The sequence below is a fragment of the Lathamus discolor genome, chromosome 3 (assembly GCF_037157495.1).
Source record: "Lathamus discolor isolate bLatDis1 chromosome 3, bLatDis1.hap1, whole genome shotgun sequence".
NCBI lineage: Eukaryota > Metazoa > Chordata > Aves > Psittaciformes > Psittacidae > Lathamus > Lathamus discolor.
In genome coordinates, this window is record NC_088886.1 from 80,558,712 (window position 1) to 80,572,161 (window position 13,450).

Sequence of the window (13,450 nt, forward strand, 5' to 3'; positions counted from 1 at the left end):
AGGAAACCACTTAAGCAAGCAAAAGCCCAAAACACGACAGGTTCCCCAGAGATGAAGATTATTATTATTGTAGGAACAGATGTATTTTTATTGGTGGAAGGAGGAGATGGGTCTAGTTCCAACCACAGCGTTTGCTTTAAAAACAAAACCCGCAAAAGCCCCGCAACAACGAAATCCCCTCCACCACTCACCTGACTTTTATTGGCAGCCACTTTGGCAAACAGAGCTTGAGATACCTTGGCCCTTTTCATCTCCTGTTGGATCTCGTCATAAATGGCAGCTGTGATGTTGACATTGGCGCCGTCCGCCTTAATGGGGAGGTCTGTTGTTGGTGTGGAGGTTTTGGCCTACCAAGAGACCATGAAAATAATAATTAAAAAAGTGCTGCTTTCAGCCCAGCCATCTGTGCAGAAATTATCAAAGGATTTCAGTCAGCTGATGCCAAACTGCATTAGCTACAGAGGGACACTTCCTGTCCATTATTCTAATCAGGTTAATTGTGATTGGAAATAATTGCAGTGCATTCCTATAGGACATGCGAGGCCCTGTCAACTCTCCCCCTCTCCCTCTCCCAGCATGTTTACTGAGCAGCTCAACAACAGGATAGGTAGCCAGGGCCCTCGGCTGCAGGCAGGCACAGAGGTTGGTGTTGCCAGCTAGTGACTGCAGCATAGGCACCAGTCTCTACCTTCTCCCCCGTCTCTAAAAGTGGCCTACACCTTGGAGGAAGAGCCAATTCTCCCAGAAAAAATGAGTAAATGGGTAGAGGTCTCTAAATAATAAATTATTACTCAATTTAATGCACTCCCTCAAGTCTCCCTCATCCTTTATTAAAACTATACGTATGTCATTTGAGTATGTATGGTTTCCCAGCCTTGTCATCATTATGCTAGCCAGACAGTCACCTAATTTCACCTAGGAAATCAGTGGAAATGAAAAAAAAATCATTTCATAAAGCTGGGCTTTGGCATGCCTTTGATGTGCTGCCCTCATTCTCCTAAACTCATATTGAGATTTTGTGTATTCCACTGCACTCCTTTTAATTGAATGATTTCCCATCAGCTTCTGTGACAAATGAAGGACAATAACGGATGCTGCCAGTACTTTTCCTGGGCTGGACTACCCCTACAGAGCTGCTGTTGATACAGTTCAGCAGGCTGCTACAAGACTTCTATTTTAAAGCCCCTTGGCCATGGCAGTCCCCAGAATATGCGGGTGCAAGAGGGAGCGAGGGCAGCGTGATGCTTGCTGAGCACTCCTGGCACCAGCAAGCCCCTTAGACAGATCTCATTTGCTTGAAGGGGGGCTGATCACTGTACCCCTTACACCTTTTATGGGAAGTAGGTAGGCTATTGATACAAAACCTTGGTTTTCTCTTGAGCTGTAAAGGTCCTAGGAAACAAAACAATCTGGGTGGGAAAGATGACACTTCCGGGTAGATCCAAACCTCCCATAAACCTTGGTGACATTCAGATATTTGGCCCAATTATAAACCTTTTCAGCTGGCTCCTGGTTTTGTGCCACAGTTGAAGCCTGCTAGAGTACATCTAATGTTAATTTTTAACTAGGTAGACATGCCCAAATGCCTATTTGTTAATGGGAGGGTTAACTATGCAAAACCAAACCTTCTGAACTTCTCCTTCTGTTTTGCTGTCCTCTAAATCTTCCTTTCCCTAATGTCTTCTTTTTGTACCAAAGGCCACATTAATAACAGAGCCAAAATCTAATCAAGACAACAATCTAGACTAATCATTCTCCCTACTGCTTTCAGATAAACCTTTAACCAACTTGTGCCTTTTCCCTTTCCTATTCCCCAAGCTCAGTAGGCATAGCTCTGGGCTTATTCCCTGCCTGTTCCCATACAGAAAGGGCCTAAGATTCTCTTGCTATGTTTAGCCCCCTGCACTCAGGCAGGGGCAGCTGAATGGCAGCTGGTACAGACCACAGACCCCCATGCCCTGGGAGGCCAGTCCTAACCCGCTGCCATCCACAAGCCATGAACACACACGGGGTACAGCCCGATGGATGCACTAACAGGGACACCACACTCTGAAATTCAGTGTTCACAGACAGACAGTTAGGGCAATTGTGGGAAATGTGAGAAAGCAACATAGAGATCATGGGAAGGAAGAGGACTGTCCAAATCTGTCAGAGCTCATTTAGTAGAGCTTAATTTTACCAAAGGTCCTGCAGTGCTTCAGCGAGTATAAAAAAAGCCTTCCCACTCCCTGAAGCCTTTGGCTGGTGCAGCAGCCAAGGTCACCACGGCCTTAAAGGCCATTACGGAGGCCTGAAATCTTGAGAAGAGCAAAATTAGCACATAAAAGAAAGATTTCAAATATAGCTGCATCCTACATGGGTCTCCTACACTGCTTAGATACACAGCCACATGTCAGAAAAAGCCTGCCCTACACAACCTGAAAACTGTGCCATTTCTTATCCAATCGCTGAAATAAGTAGGGCAAGTACCAAATCAAAATAGCACAGTCACTAAAATATTGTATGCTAGGGACCCAGACTCAAAACTGGCCTTGATATTAAGAAGGAGTTTGCCATTATTGGAATGTCTCATTGCAAACAGTAAGGAAAAAAGAAAAATAAGCTTGCAACCACAGTGCCAGAGCACCAAAACCCAAAACCAGTACTGCTGGTCTTCCATAGAATCATAGAATAGAATCATAGAATCAACTAGGTTGGAAAAAGACCTTTAAGATCATCAGGTCCAACCGTTACATCAGGACTGCCAAGACCACGACTAAACCGTGTCACTAAGGTTTTTGAGCGCTCCAAGGGATGGTGATTCCGCCACTTTCCTGGGCAGCCTGTTCCAATACTTGATCACCCTCTTGGTGAAGAAATTTCACCTAATATCCACTCTAAGCCTCCCCTGGCACAGCCTGAGGCCGTTACGTCTTGTCCTATCACTTGTTACTTGGAGAGAGACCCCCATGTACACACAATAACCCTGAACAGCTCCAAGTCTCTTGCCCACAGCACTTGTACCCATCTGCCAGATCGATCTCCTGTTCTCCCCTTGGGGCAGGCCCTAAGTAGGGGACACCCTGCGAGGGGGGCTTGGGGCTGGGGAGAGCCAAGCCAGGTTACTCTGTGCGCCCTTACACCTGCCGGCATGACTGCCCCAGCACTTCCACAGGTAACTGCCAGTACTCTTCCTCCTATCCAGTGCACTCAAGCATCATTCCCAGAAGTACTGCCGCAGAAGATCGGTATCTATGGAAACCACGTTTCCAAATGCTATCCCATCAACTTCTCCGGCACCCTAACACAATTCCTGAAATGATGGTACAGCTCCTACTGCTGCTGCCCCGAAGCACCCTGCTCCAGGGTAGGTAACATACCTGCCTGGAGGGGCGATGCTGCCAGGAATCGCTGTGCTGCACATGAGGATGGCATTTGTCTCGTCAGAACTAATACCAGGCATATGGGGAAGCGCAGTAGCCGTGCTGCCTGCCCGGGAGCTGGGAAGCAGCCTCATTTGCAGAGGTGTCCAAGTTGTCAAAACAGCACCTGTGCTGACTGGTGCTGGCCCTCTGAGGGCTAGGGAAATGTTATCCAGCGGGCACAAGGCAAGTACTGGGTACACAAACCTTTGTGTGCTGCTTTAGCTGAGTGAAAATCTCACAATATTCTACTGGATTATTCAAGCCAAAATAAATCAAGGATGGATGGGCTACTTTATACTTCTGGAGTATGGTTTTCTATCAACACTTGGCTCTTAAAAAGACAGGAAAAGTTTCTGTTATTTTAAAGGATTTTCTAGCTATAAAAACGGGAAGATGTCATATTTTGACAGAGGAACGAGATAGGGCAACAGATACAATTTTAATTTCCACTCGATTGCACCTAAACTCTCCAGTATCTTCTGTTATTTGATTCTAGTTGCAAAATCTATTGCAATTAATATAAGTAGGAATAAGCTAATGCTTTCATGAATAAATACAAATGCAGAAAGTAGATACACTACTTAACCATTAAAATAGTTCTCTTTATAATTTTTTTTTCACTGGAAGGTAACTAAAAAATGTAAGAGGTATACAACGAGTTTCCCATGTAATAAAAATTTAGTGTTACAATTGGGTTGGCAGGATATACTTGCTTTCAATGAGAACAGTTCTGTACATTATGTTTTGTGGCAATCTGCACCCAAAACCCTGGGTTAAACTGAACAAGCCCAACAGTTCCTACAAAATCAACACACCTTCCTTACGGATGATCACTTTGCATGTAAAACTACACTGTTGTTCCACACAACAACCACCACCACCACCCCCCCCGCTTACTTATTTTTAGCAGCTGTGGCTACAGAATTCAGTATGAGAAGTGCTCAGTAATGCTATTCTAAGGACAGCTAACACAGCCCAAGACTTTGCAGGCTACATGACTATGAAAGCACCAAAGCAGGAGGGTTACATGGACCCCTTTACTAAAGACCAAGAGAAGTGCTAGAACTGACCTGTCATGTCTGCACTGTAGAAATTTCAAAGACAAGTTAGGCAAACATCATGACAGGAGTTAATCATCACTTCTGCGCAAGCACCTTTGCTTTTTCAGGGTATATGTCTGGGACTGCAAGCAGGCTGGTGAAAGGGAGGGATGACTATTACAGTATAGTATGTGGATGCTCTTTCTTAGAGCAAAGGAACAGCCTACCCAGGGAAGTGGGCGGCAACAGCACACTAATAAACACGTGCAGCTAAGTCAAATAAGATGACAGCTGGTTTGGAGCTGGAAAGCATCATCCTCTTCACAGCACGCTACTGCCCATCTCTACTTTCTGTACTTCAAATAATTACCCATGTAAACTTCTAACTCAAGGAATGTGACTTCCTATGCAATAATACAGAACACACTGACTTCTAGCAATGTCTATCTAATTAACTGTCGACTTCTGTTCAATACACTTTGTATCGCAACATATATGAATCTCTCCATAAGCCCACAAATTTCCTCTGTATTTTGCAGAACACAACGGACACACATAAGAAGTTATGTGCACTGTCTTTTTACAATGGATTCTATAATAGCCATTTAGCGGACGTGTTTCAACAGCCTATAGGTAACACCCACATGGACTCTATCAGACACTGATGTTACAGACTTTTTTGCATTTATGGCAATGATTAAATCTAGAATCATCATCACAATGTTGTACTTAAATCCACTAAACATCTCTTAACAGCCACTCCAAAACCTTACAACAAAAGGATTTCCACACGTCATCTGAACAAGGGGAGCAACAGACAGGGGAAAGGCAGAGAAAAACTCTTTCCCTGGACTAATCCACGCAACAAACAGAAAAGAAGGGATCACATCTTACCTGGGGAGTTCTGGAGGAGCTTGGGCTGCTGGCAGCTGAAGACACCATGCTCACATTGGGGTTCATACTTCTCTCTCTCTCGTCCTGGTAGATACGATCCCGCTCTGAGTCAGGCAAGTTAAGGAAATTCTGCATTGCCCTTAAGTTTACCAGGAGGGACTGGGAAGCTGTCCTTGGGTCTTCTTCTTTACGCAGGATCTCTGACAACAAGCCCTGGTTCAAAAAATCAAAAGGGAAAAAAAAAAAAAGCTCAGTCATGTGTTGGGTTTTTTTAGTTTTTCCCTTTTTTCTTTAAATTTGTTTAGTGTAACCAGCTGGGTTGCAATACTGAGAACCTACATCAGAATCGCATGGGCTCTCCCAGAGGGGATATTCTGTAGGAAAGCATTTGTCTTCTGGGGGCTGAGGTTTATTTTAGGACTGTCCTATTCTGGCACTGTAATAAGCTTCTGAGTATGGAGATACTGGATAGAAAGGTAGGTGCATTGGGTAGAAGAAATTGCAGTTACTACCAGGTGCTTGCTGCAAATATTTTAAGAGCTGTTAGATCTCTCTCTCTCTCCCTCTGTCTCTCTTTTTACTTGAAGCTGGGAACACTTGGCAATCCTGTTCATCTTTGACAAATCTGCCAAGGTTGGTAAATTTAGTTTCGACATTTAAACAGTGCAGGAGGTTTATAAAGAAAAACGTTTGGCTGGTTACAGTCCGTTCATTTTGGCTTGGACAGTCATTTCTGAGGAGAAAAACAGAGCAATAATAAAGCCTTCAAATCTAGCTTTAGGGATTTAACCCATTCTTCTTTCACACCCCGTTTTAAGATACCGCAGGCTTCACATCACAACCATGAATGAAGACCATGTTCATCTAATTTTTACACAAGCCATTATTCCAGGAGGTAACAAGCACAGCACTTCCAAGAAAAAAGAAAAGAGGGTGGGAAGACTTGGAGAGATGAAAATGTCATTAAAAGAAGCTTAAATCTAATGGGATTAGATTTCTGCATAACTGTACATACTCAACAGTTCCACAGGAAGTTAACGGCACAACACACAAGCCTGGATCAGGGCCTACAGAAACTGCTGGGCCACTGTGTACCACCAGCTTCCCCTAGGCACTCCTTGCATCCAGCACTTCACAAATGGGTGTTTCACTCCAAAAAGCAGTAACAGCAATGGCTAACTGTCCAGAGAAGCAGAAAGGGATTTGTCCACTGAGACTACTTGTAACATATACCGTAAGAAATGTTGGTTGGATGCTCGTTATTTTAAAAGGCTATTCTGACAGTATGTTTCCCTGAGCAGTCCAACACTGCTCCTGCTTCCTACCTGCTGTGACCCAGAGGTTCTCTGCACCACTGCTCCCAAGAGTGCCGGCCGCAGAAGCCATGTGAAATCCCAGTCACAGCTCGGAGGGCTCCCCTCGACCTGCTGCTGTGAGAGGAGCACATCCAGCAACCACAGCCGAAAGGAGAACATGGTGCCCCAGACATGATTTCGCTGTAGCTGTTGACATGAGCATTCTGCAGTTACTTTACAGCCATGATCAAGGCAAGCTGCCTCGTGAGTACAGCCAAGGCTTACTCCTTTCTTGTAAGAAAAATCTAAACCACAAAGTCAAAACCCTGTAATATTTAGTCTTAGTTTATTTTCTTCCATATCAGAGAGTCTCCTCCAAAAAGCCTTGCGAAAACACTGCCGCTACAGTTGGCCAATTAACCAAATGCCAACATTTTTACTCTATATTGTATTTACCAGACTTCCTGACAAAACCAACAGACCAGCAAACGACTTATCTGTATCTGAATTCATCTGCTAACTGCTATTAAACACCTACATTAAAACACATACATGAAAGCTCTACTTCAGCAGTGTTTATGCCTGAAGTGCTCAAAACAAGCTCCACACACAACCGGAAGCTAGGCTGCACACAGCTCCATCTTTTCAGCTCCTCGTCTACATAATCAAGCTAAGAGATTTCCAATTACACTTTCCAGCAATTATCAGGGTAGTTACCAGGAGGACTGGAGCAGGGAATGAAGCCACGGCGGGACCCTCCAGTCAGAAATGGAATCGGAAGGAAAAACCGGTTAGCAAAATAGGTCTACGCTAGGGAAAAGTATGAAGAAGGTGGAGTGTTGGGCTGGCATATGGTATTCTCTGGGACCTCAATATAACTGCATGCTTGTACTTGGCTTCTTCCGCAGGGTCTACTACCCCTCAGAAGAGCTAGGGACACACTGAAAAACTTTCCAAAGCTTGCCAGGCTCACAGGCTGAGGGAGATTAACCAAAAAGGACATCACAGAAGCTTGAAGCCATGACTTGAACAACTCCAAGATCAATACAGCAAGTTCCTATTAGAACTTTCCCTTAAATTCAGTGGAAATTTGCCTAAATACAGTAAATAAATATCAGTTACACAGGTTCTCTAAATTCTTAATTTTTTTTTGTGTCTGCTAAAGGATATATATCTTCTTTTTTAAAAAGAAAAGATCAACTTCAAAAGCTGATCCATTTAGGTGGAAAGAACAGTACCTGAAAACTACTTGGGCTTCAGATTTCTAAGACAGCTTATTCTCCCTCTCATCGTAGCCTGGCTAAATTTATGGTCCAATTTCAAAAATGGAGAGCAGAAACATATGTGAAAGCCTGCCAGCAATTACTTTTCAGTGCAGTCATTGACTCCCTATGTAAATCAGATTCTCACAGGAACAAGTGGCTCGGTCATGGTACTCACCGCCTGGAACACCAACTCTTGTGCTTGAAGGCTCTGATTCATCACCAGAAACAGCTTATCATGGGGTAGATTCAGTGGGTTTGAACCCCAGCCTGCACCTCTCACTTCTACAAGGGTCTTGACTCTGCTGCAGGGATATAGCAATCTTTTGCATCACCTCCTAATGCAGGTACCTGCTCCAGGGAGAAGGGATCATCTCCTTCCCCAGCATCATGACAGAGGCAGCCCCTTGCAGGGCTGAGCCCTCCGTCCCCATGCCCCACTCCAGACCCACAGGTAGGAAACCTGGCTGTAAAGAGGGTTTTTCTGCAGCTCCTCCAAGTGCTTTGGCAGCTTAGGAACCATGTAAACAGCAGGACAGATAAGAAGAAAAGCGACTCAGAGGGAAAAATCTCACATCCTCCTTCAACTGAAGATAAACACCACCGGTAAACTACAATGGGTAGATAGCTGAGCGATAGGGTAGGACAATAAAGTAAAGTATCTTGAGAGCAATAACATTTACAATAATATAATTCTGAGCTACTGAAGTATACACAAACCAACCAGTGAGCAACATTCTAAAAAATAAAGTGATATTAAATAATCTGTTCAGCCTTTTTGTCACCTGCAACAAATTAGGCTTTCAATATGCAAAACATCTTCCTTCCAGAAAAACAAATGATCGTGATTTCATTTAATTGTAATTTAATGAGGCATAATGTATTTTTTAAAGTGATACACACCAGGTGTGTGGTGAGGAAACTGGCCCAGCCAGACAAACCCTACTGTTTCTATTTTTGAGAAAACCCTAAAGCCAGCCAGGGACTGTTTTCATTTCTGCAAATTATGTTTCTGCTGGAGGGGTGAGGGAGGGAAACCCACAGCATTCGTACATTTGTTATAAAGCTCCACTGGCTAAATCAGCTCATTCCAACTTACTTACGTCTCACACATTAAAATAAATACACTAAAAAATTGGCACTTTGAAGAGTAACCTACTCTGCACACCTAGAAGATGCTCTTCAGGGACCACGAAGCCTCAAACTGATTTTCAATAGCCAAACAGATCTTCTATACCAAACGCAGCTCTCAGGATACGTTTTAGGACATGTAGCTTCATGATATCTTTGCTTTTCCGCTCCAGTGCCTCACTTGTAGAACAGTTGCTGAAGAGGCAACTGACGAGAAGTTTGATGCTCTCACAGGCCATGCTCACAGCGATGTGTGCGTTACTGCGCAGGCACAGCCTGGTTTAGCCCTGAAAACTGCAGCACTTTCAAAATGAGACAATGGATCCATAATTGACTTTAAAAATAATACCAGTGGTGGGGAAAGGAGCGTATGTCCAATCCAAACAGAAAAGTCGTTGGATCTATTTAAGGTAGGAGTAATTTTAACAGCGTTTTTTCAAAGTAGCGGAAATGTAGTCCTTCAATCCAGCAAAGTCACTGTCGTGGGTGTTCGCTTTGCACTTATCCGATGAAACCCCATTTGTGAACTCATTTCTTTTATTTTTATTAACTACAGGATTTCCAGCACAAACAACCCAAACCTCATGGGCAAGAAATCTCTTTTTAAGCAATTTCTGAAAGACGATGCAGTACAATGTAGAGCAAATGTTCTTCAGACTGACTCCTATATCCAAAAGACCAACTGACCAGCCATCGAGGTCAACACCAAGGCTTGATCAAAGCCCACCAAAGGCGAGCAAAGCCTTTCTGCCTTCTTCCCAAAGGGCTTTGGCTCAAGCCTGGAAAGGGTGTAAATGAGATCTCAATGGGACAGCAGACTGCACTGCCAGTGCCCGAATGCAGGACAGTTTTGCAATCAGAGCTTTTCAAAAGCAGTCTGTATGGGGGTGAGGAGGTCACGCTGGACTGCAGCCCAGACACCCATGTCCTGGGGACAGAGGAGGATGAGGGCCGTCAGGCAGCAGGAGACTCCCAGGCGCTGGCCAGGACCTCACACACATTGGTTGTGATGACTTGGATGGGAGCTCTGCTCCCCTTCATACAGACCTAAGCCATGTGTCTACAAGAGCAGGCACTAAGGTTAAAAAGGTTCAACACATGCTTGGGACAATCAAAATGCTGGCCAAGGCAAAAACTTAAATAAACCTGACTAATGTGCTAAACCTCAGTTTTTATGTTCTGTATAAGGAGATTATATATATATGAAGGACTAAAAAAGCATAAACACTTTTTTCATACTCTTTGGTTTATTTGTGCCTGTCCATATTTCAGCTATTGCCAAAAGCAACAGAGAAAATGCTGAAATACTAGAAAAATATTGCTCCTGTAGTACTTAAAAGTTCCAACTGCTCTAAGGCCAGTACTTTCTCTCAATAGAAAAGCTATTCTGCTTCCCACCAGGTACAGATGCGACTCTGATCAGGATCTGAAATTATATGGGTTTATTCAACATCTGAACCTTAAAGATCAGTGATGTAAACCTGTCCCCTCTCCAGTTAAGCTTGCAAGGCCGATTTCCAGCATGGAAAGCAGCACTTGAAGAACCCCTGGTTAGCTGCTAATTCCTACTGAACTACACTGAAATCGTACCTTCAACCTAAAACAATGAACTTGATTTTGCCAGGCTGAAATGACGTTTATATTTATAACTGTCTGCTATTTGCGACTGAAAGCTAGAGGCGGCAGGTCTGCCCGTAAAGCTCTGCAGCAGAAGCACTAACTCCTCATAGCCCTTCAAGGAGATAACGCATCTCCACCTGCTGTGTTTTTCCTACATCAAGGCAGGCTTTTACCACAACATCTCTCTGCCTCTCTTCTATTATTCCAGGTCCCACCTTTAATATTGTCTTCTGGGTTGAGTAACAGACATTCAACAATTCTAAAAATACTTCTCCTTGCCTTTAAGTATGGAGGTCTCAACAAGAACCTCTATATGAAGTACCTGTAAGCTTTTTGGGACAGAAGCTCGTTTTCAAATGGTCACTGCTTTCACTCCATTCCCTCGTATCTCTTCCTAGTACCAGCTAGGATATGCAGCAGAATTGCTGGAAGTCTCATGAAAATGCTTATCTTGGCAAAGGGTCCAGTCCAATTTTGCTGAGCAAAATTGCTCTAGATAATCAATGGATTTTTTTGAGTGATTAGCCAAAACAAGCACCTTCATACCCATTCTGTCACAGATTCCATCAGGCAAAACCATGTTTGCACCCTGTTCCCTGACCAACTCTTCTGTCTCAATGGCAAAATGTGTGGTGCCATGTTCCACGTCATTTCATACGAACTTCGGAATTCAAGGGGCTTTGATTGGTTTTCCATCAGTGTGAATGGGAGACCAGCTGTCTCCCAGTAGTCTCCAGTGTAGCTGAATGCATCATATCAGTCCCTCATTTAAAAGAAATCTCTTGATCTCTAGATTCCCTGCCTACAGCCAGAGTATGAGCCTCATTCTTAAACTCATTTAACTAATGCTAGAATACATACATCTCAGGAGAGAGCTGCTTAGGCACAAAGCATTTAGAGGCTGATTTGAATAAAACTTATACAGGGTGCAACAATGACAATTTGATTTTTATTATTAAAAATGAAGTGCTTAAATCCTCAAAGAAAATGCCTTTATTGCATTAGTTTAATAAAGCCTCTTTTTTATTATGGTATCTCTTTTTATGAGGGAAGACAGGATGTGCATGTGGAGCTGAATGTGGATGCATGGGGTAAAGGAAGCAGAGAAAGACTGACCACCTGCGGCCACAAAGTGCTACCATTTACATGACATGTATGTCCAACCTTTATACCAAAATATGCCAGAAAATGAGCAAGACACACAGCTTCTGCTCCCTCTCTCTCTATATCCACGCATTTGCTTCCAATGCTCAGGACTCCTGTGCATCAGCTGAGCAAGCAGCAGCCTCCTCCTACAAGCACACATTCTGAAAGGCTGACTCACATGCTACTTAAAATCTTTTCACTCAGCCTATTGAATACAATTAAGTTAATTGAAACTGAAATTTTGGGCAGTGCAAAACCCACTGTTGGAACAAATATCCCATGTACCAAAAATCTGCATTTTATTAAATTAAGCACTTCCCTTACAGACTGCCTTCTTTCCTGTGAGCACAACAGAACACTGCTTGTGCCACATTACGCCCAAGAATAGAACAAGCAAGCAGCATGAAAGGGTTTCATGCAGTAAAGAGAGTTTTCTATGGGGGAAAAAACAACAAAAAGTCCCCCCAAACCAAAACCAGAACCCTTGCTAATTGAAAGTCTGTGCACAATGGGGCAGACACCATAGTGATGAATGCAGCATGACTGTCTCACTAGATACCCGGCAGAGAATTAAAGCTGCCTGTCTTCCTCTCACTGAAGTTAAGGGGAAAATTACTTGCAAAAGGAATTCTGTTCGGGATTTGGCTCACAAGCAAGAAGAAGTGGAAGAGTTAGTTATTTCAAAAAAAACACCTTATTTCTAATCTTAAAGCTTCTTAGAGGACCCTTTTGTAATGCCATTTCAGTCTGGGGGAATTTTACCAAAGAAAGCAGAATTAGACATAAATGAGGAGTCACCACCCACCACCCTCCTTGCCTGCCTCCAGAGCCTTTCTTTGGAGCTTCCTTACCAGCCACGCTCCTGCTCTCAGAGCCCCAGCCCTCTGTAACTGACTGGTGACACCTTTGTATGACGCAGAATTGTTATTTCCCCCTTCCTCACTGCAGTAGCCTGGACTTGCCCACAGTCACACCTGAAGCAGAGGCACCATTCAGCGTTGATCCTGTATTTCCTAACCCTAACCCAGTTTGGGGACTGAACACCTCAAACAAGGTGGATCAGTTTAGTTTATTATAAATTTCACTACATGTAAAGTTGGTGGGGTTTCCTCTTCCTTGTGCTTTATTTCCTTTAATCCCAAGAGATGCAGTTAGACACACTAGACAGGTAAGCCAGGTAAGTCCTGCCTTCTGATTTGCAGGCTGGAAAGCCAATGCTCTCACCTGGATCTACTCAGGGCAGGACACAGAGGAAGCAGTGCTCTTTGGGAAGAGAGCTACAAGCGTCCTGAACATGCCTGGTATTTTTACCCAGTTCTCTTTGTATCTGGCACCACAACTGTTTCATTCAAGAAGCCTCAGGTCCATGGGTATTTCCAGTTTCTGAGGCTGTTCAGTAAAACAAGCACTGGCCACTCGCCCAAACATTTTACTAGTTTGGGCTATTATGTCAAAACATTGGCAAAAAAAGATGCCTAAAAAAAAAGAGATATAAACAGAAGCAGTCATTCAGTACAGGCTTTGCAGTCCACTGGGCACTCCAAAGGAGGAGAGAAGCAGTTCACCAACCAGTGATTTAGACTGGATTCTCACAAACAGCCTGACCAACCATCCTTACTGCAACTCCATGGCCTGCAGTAAAGGGGGTTGCTGAGCAA

The 13,450-nt window shown here is 43.8% G+C and overlaps 1 protein-coding gene across 3 annotated transcripts in view; it reads right to left on the reverse strand.

Annotated features, from left to right (window-relative positions):
- The window catches only part of SATB2 (SATB homeobox 2), a 131,999-nt gene that overhangs the window by 35,630 nt on the left and 82,919 nt on the right, over positions 1–13,450 (reverse strand). For all 3 annotated transcript variants that reach the window (XM_065670003.1, XM_065670001.1, XM_065670002.1), the window contains 2 exons: positions 5,339–5,551; positions 192–347 (listed from right to left, as the gene is read on the reverse strand). In XM_065670003.1, the coding sequence (XP_065526075.1) occupies positions 192–347; positions 5,339–5,551 (369 nt within the window). The remainder of the gene's footprint in view (positions 1–191; positions 348–5,338; positions 5,552–13,450) is intronic.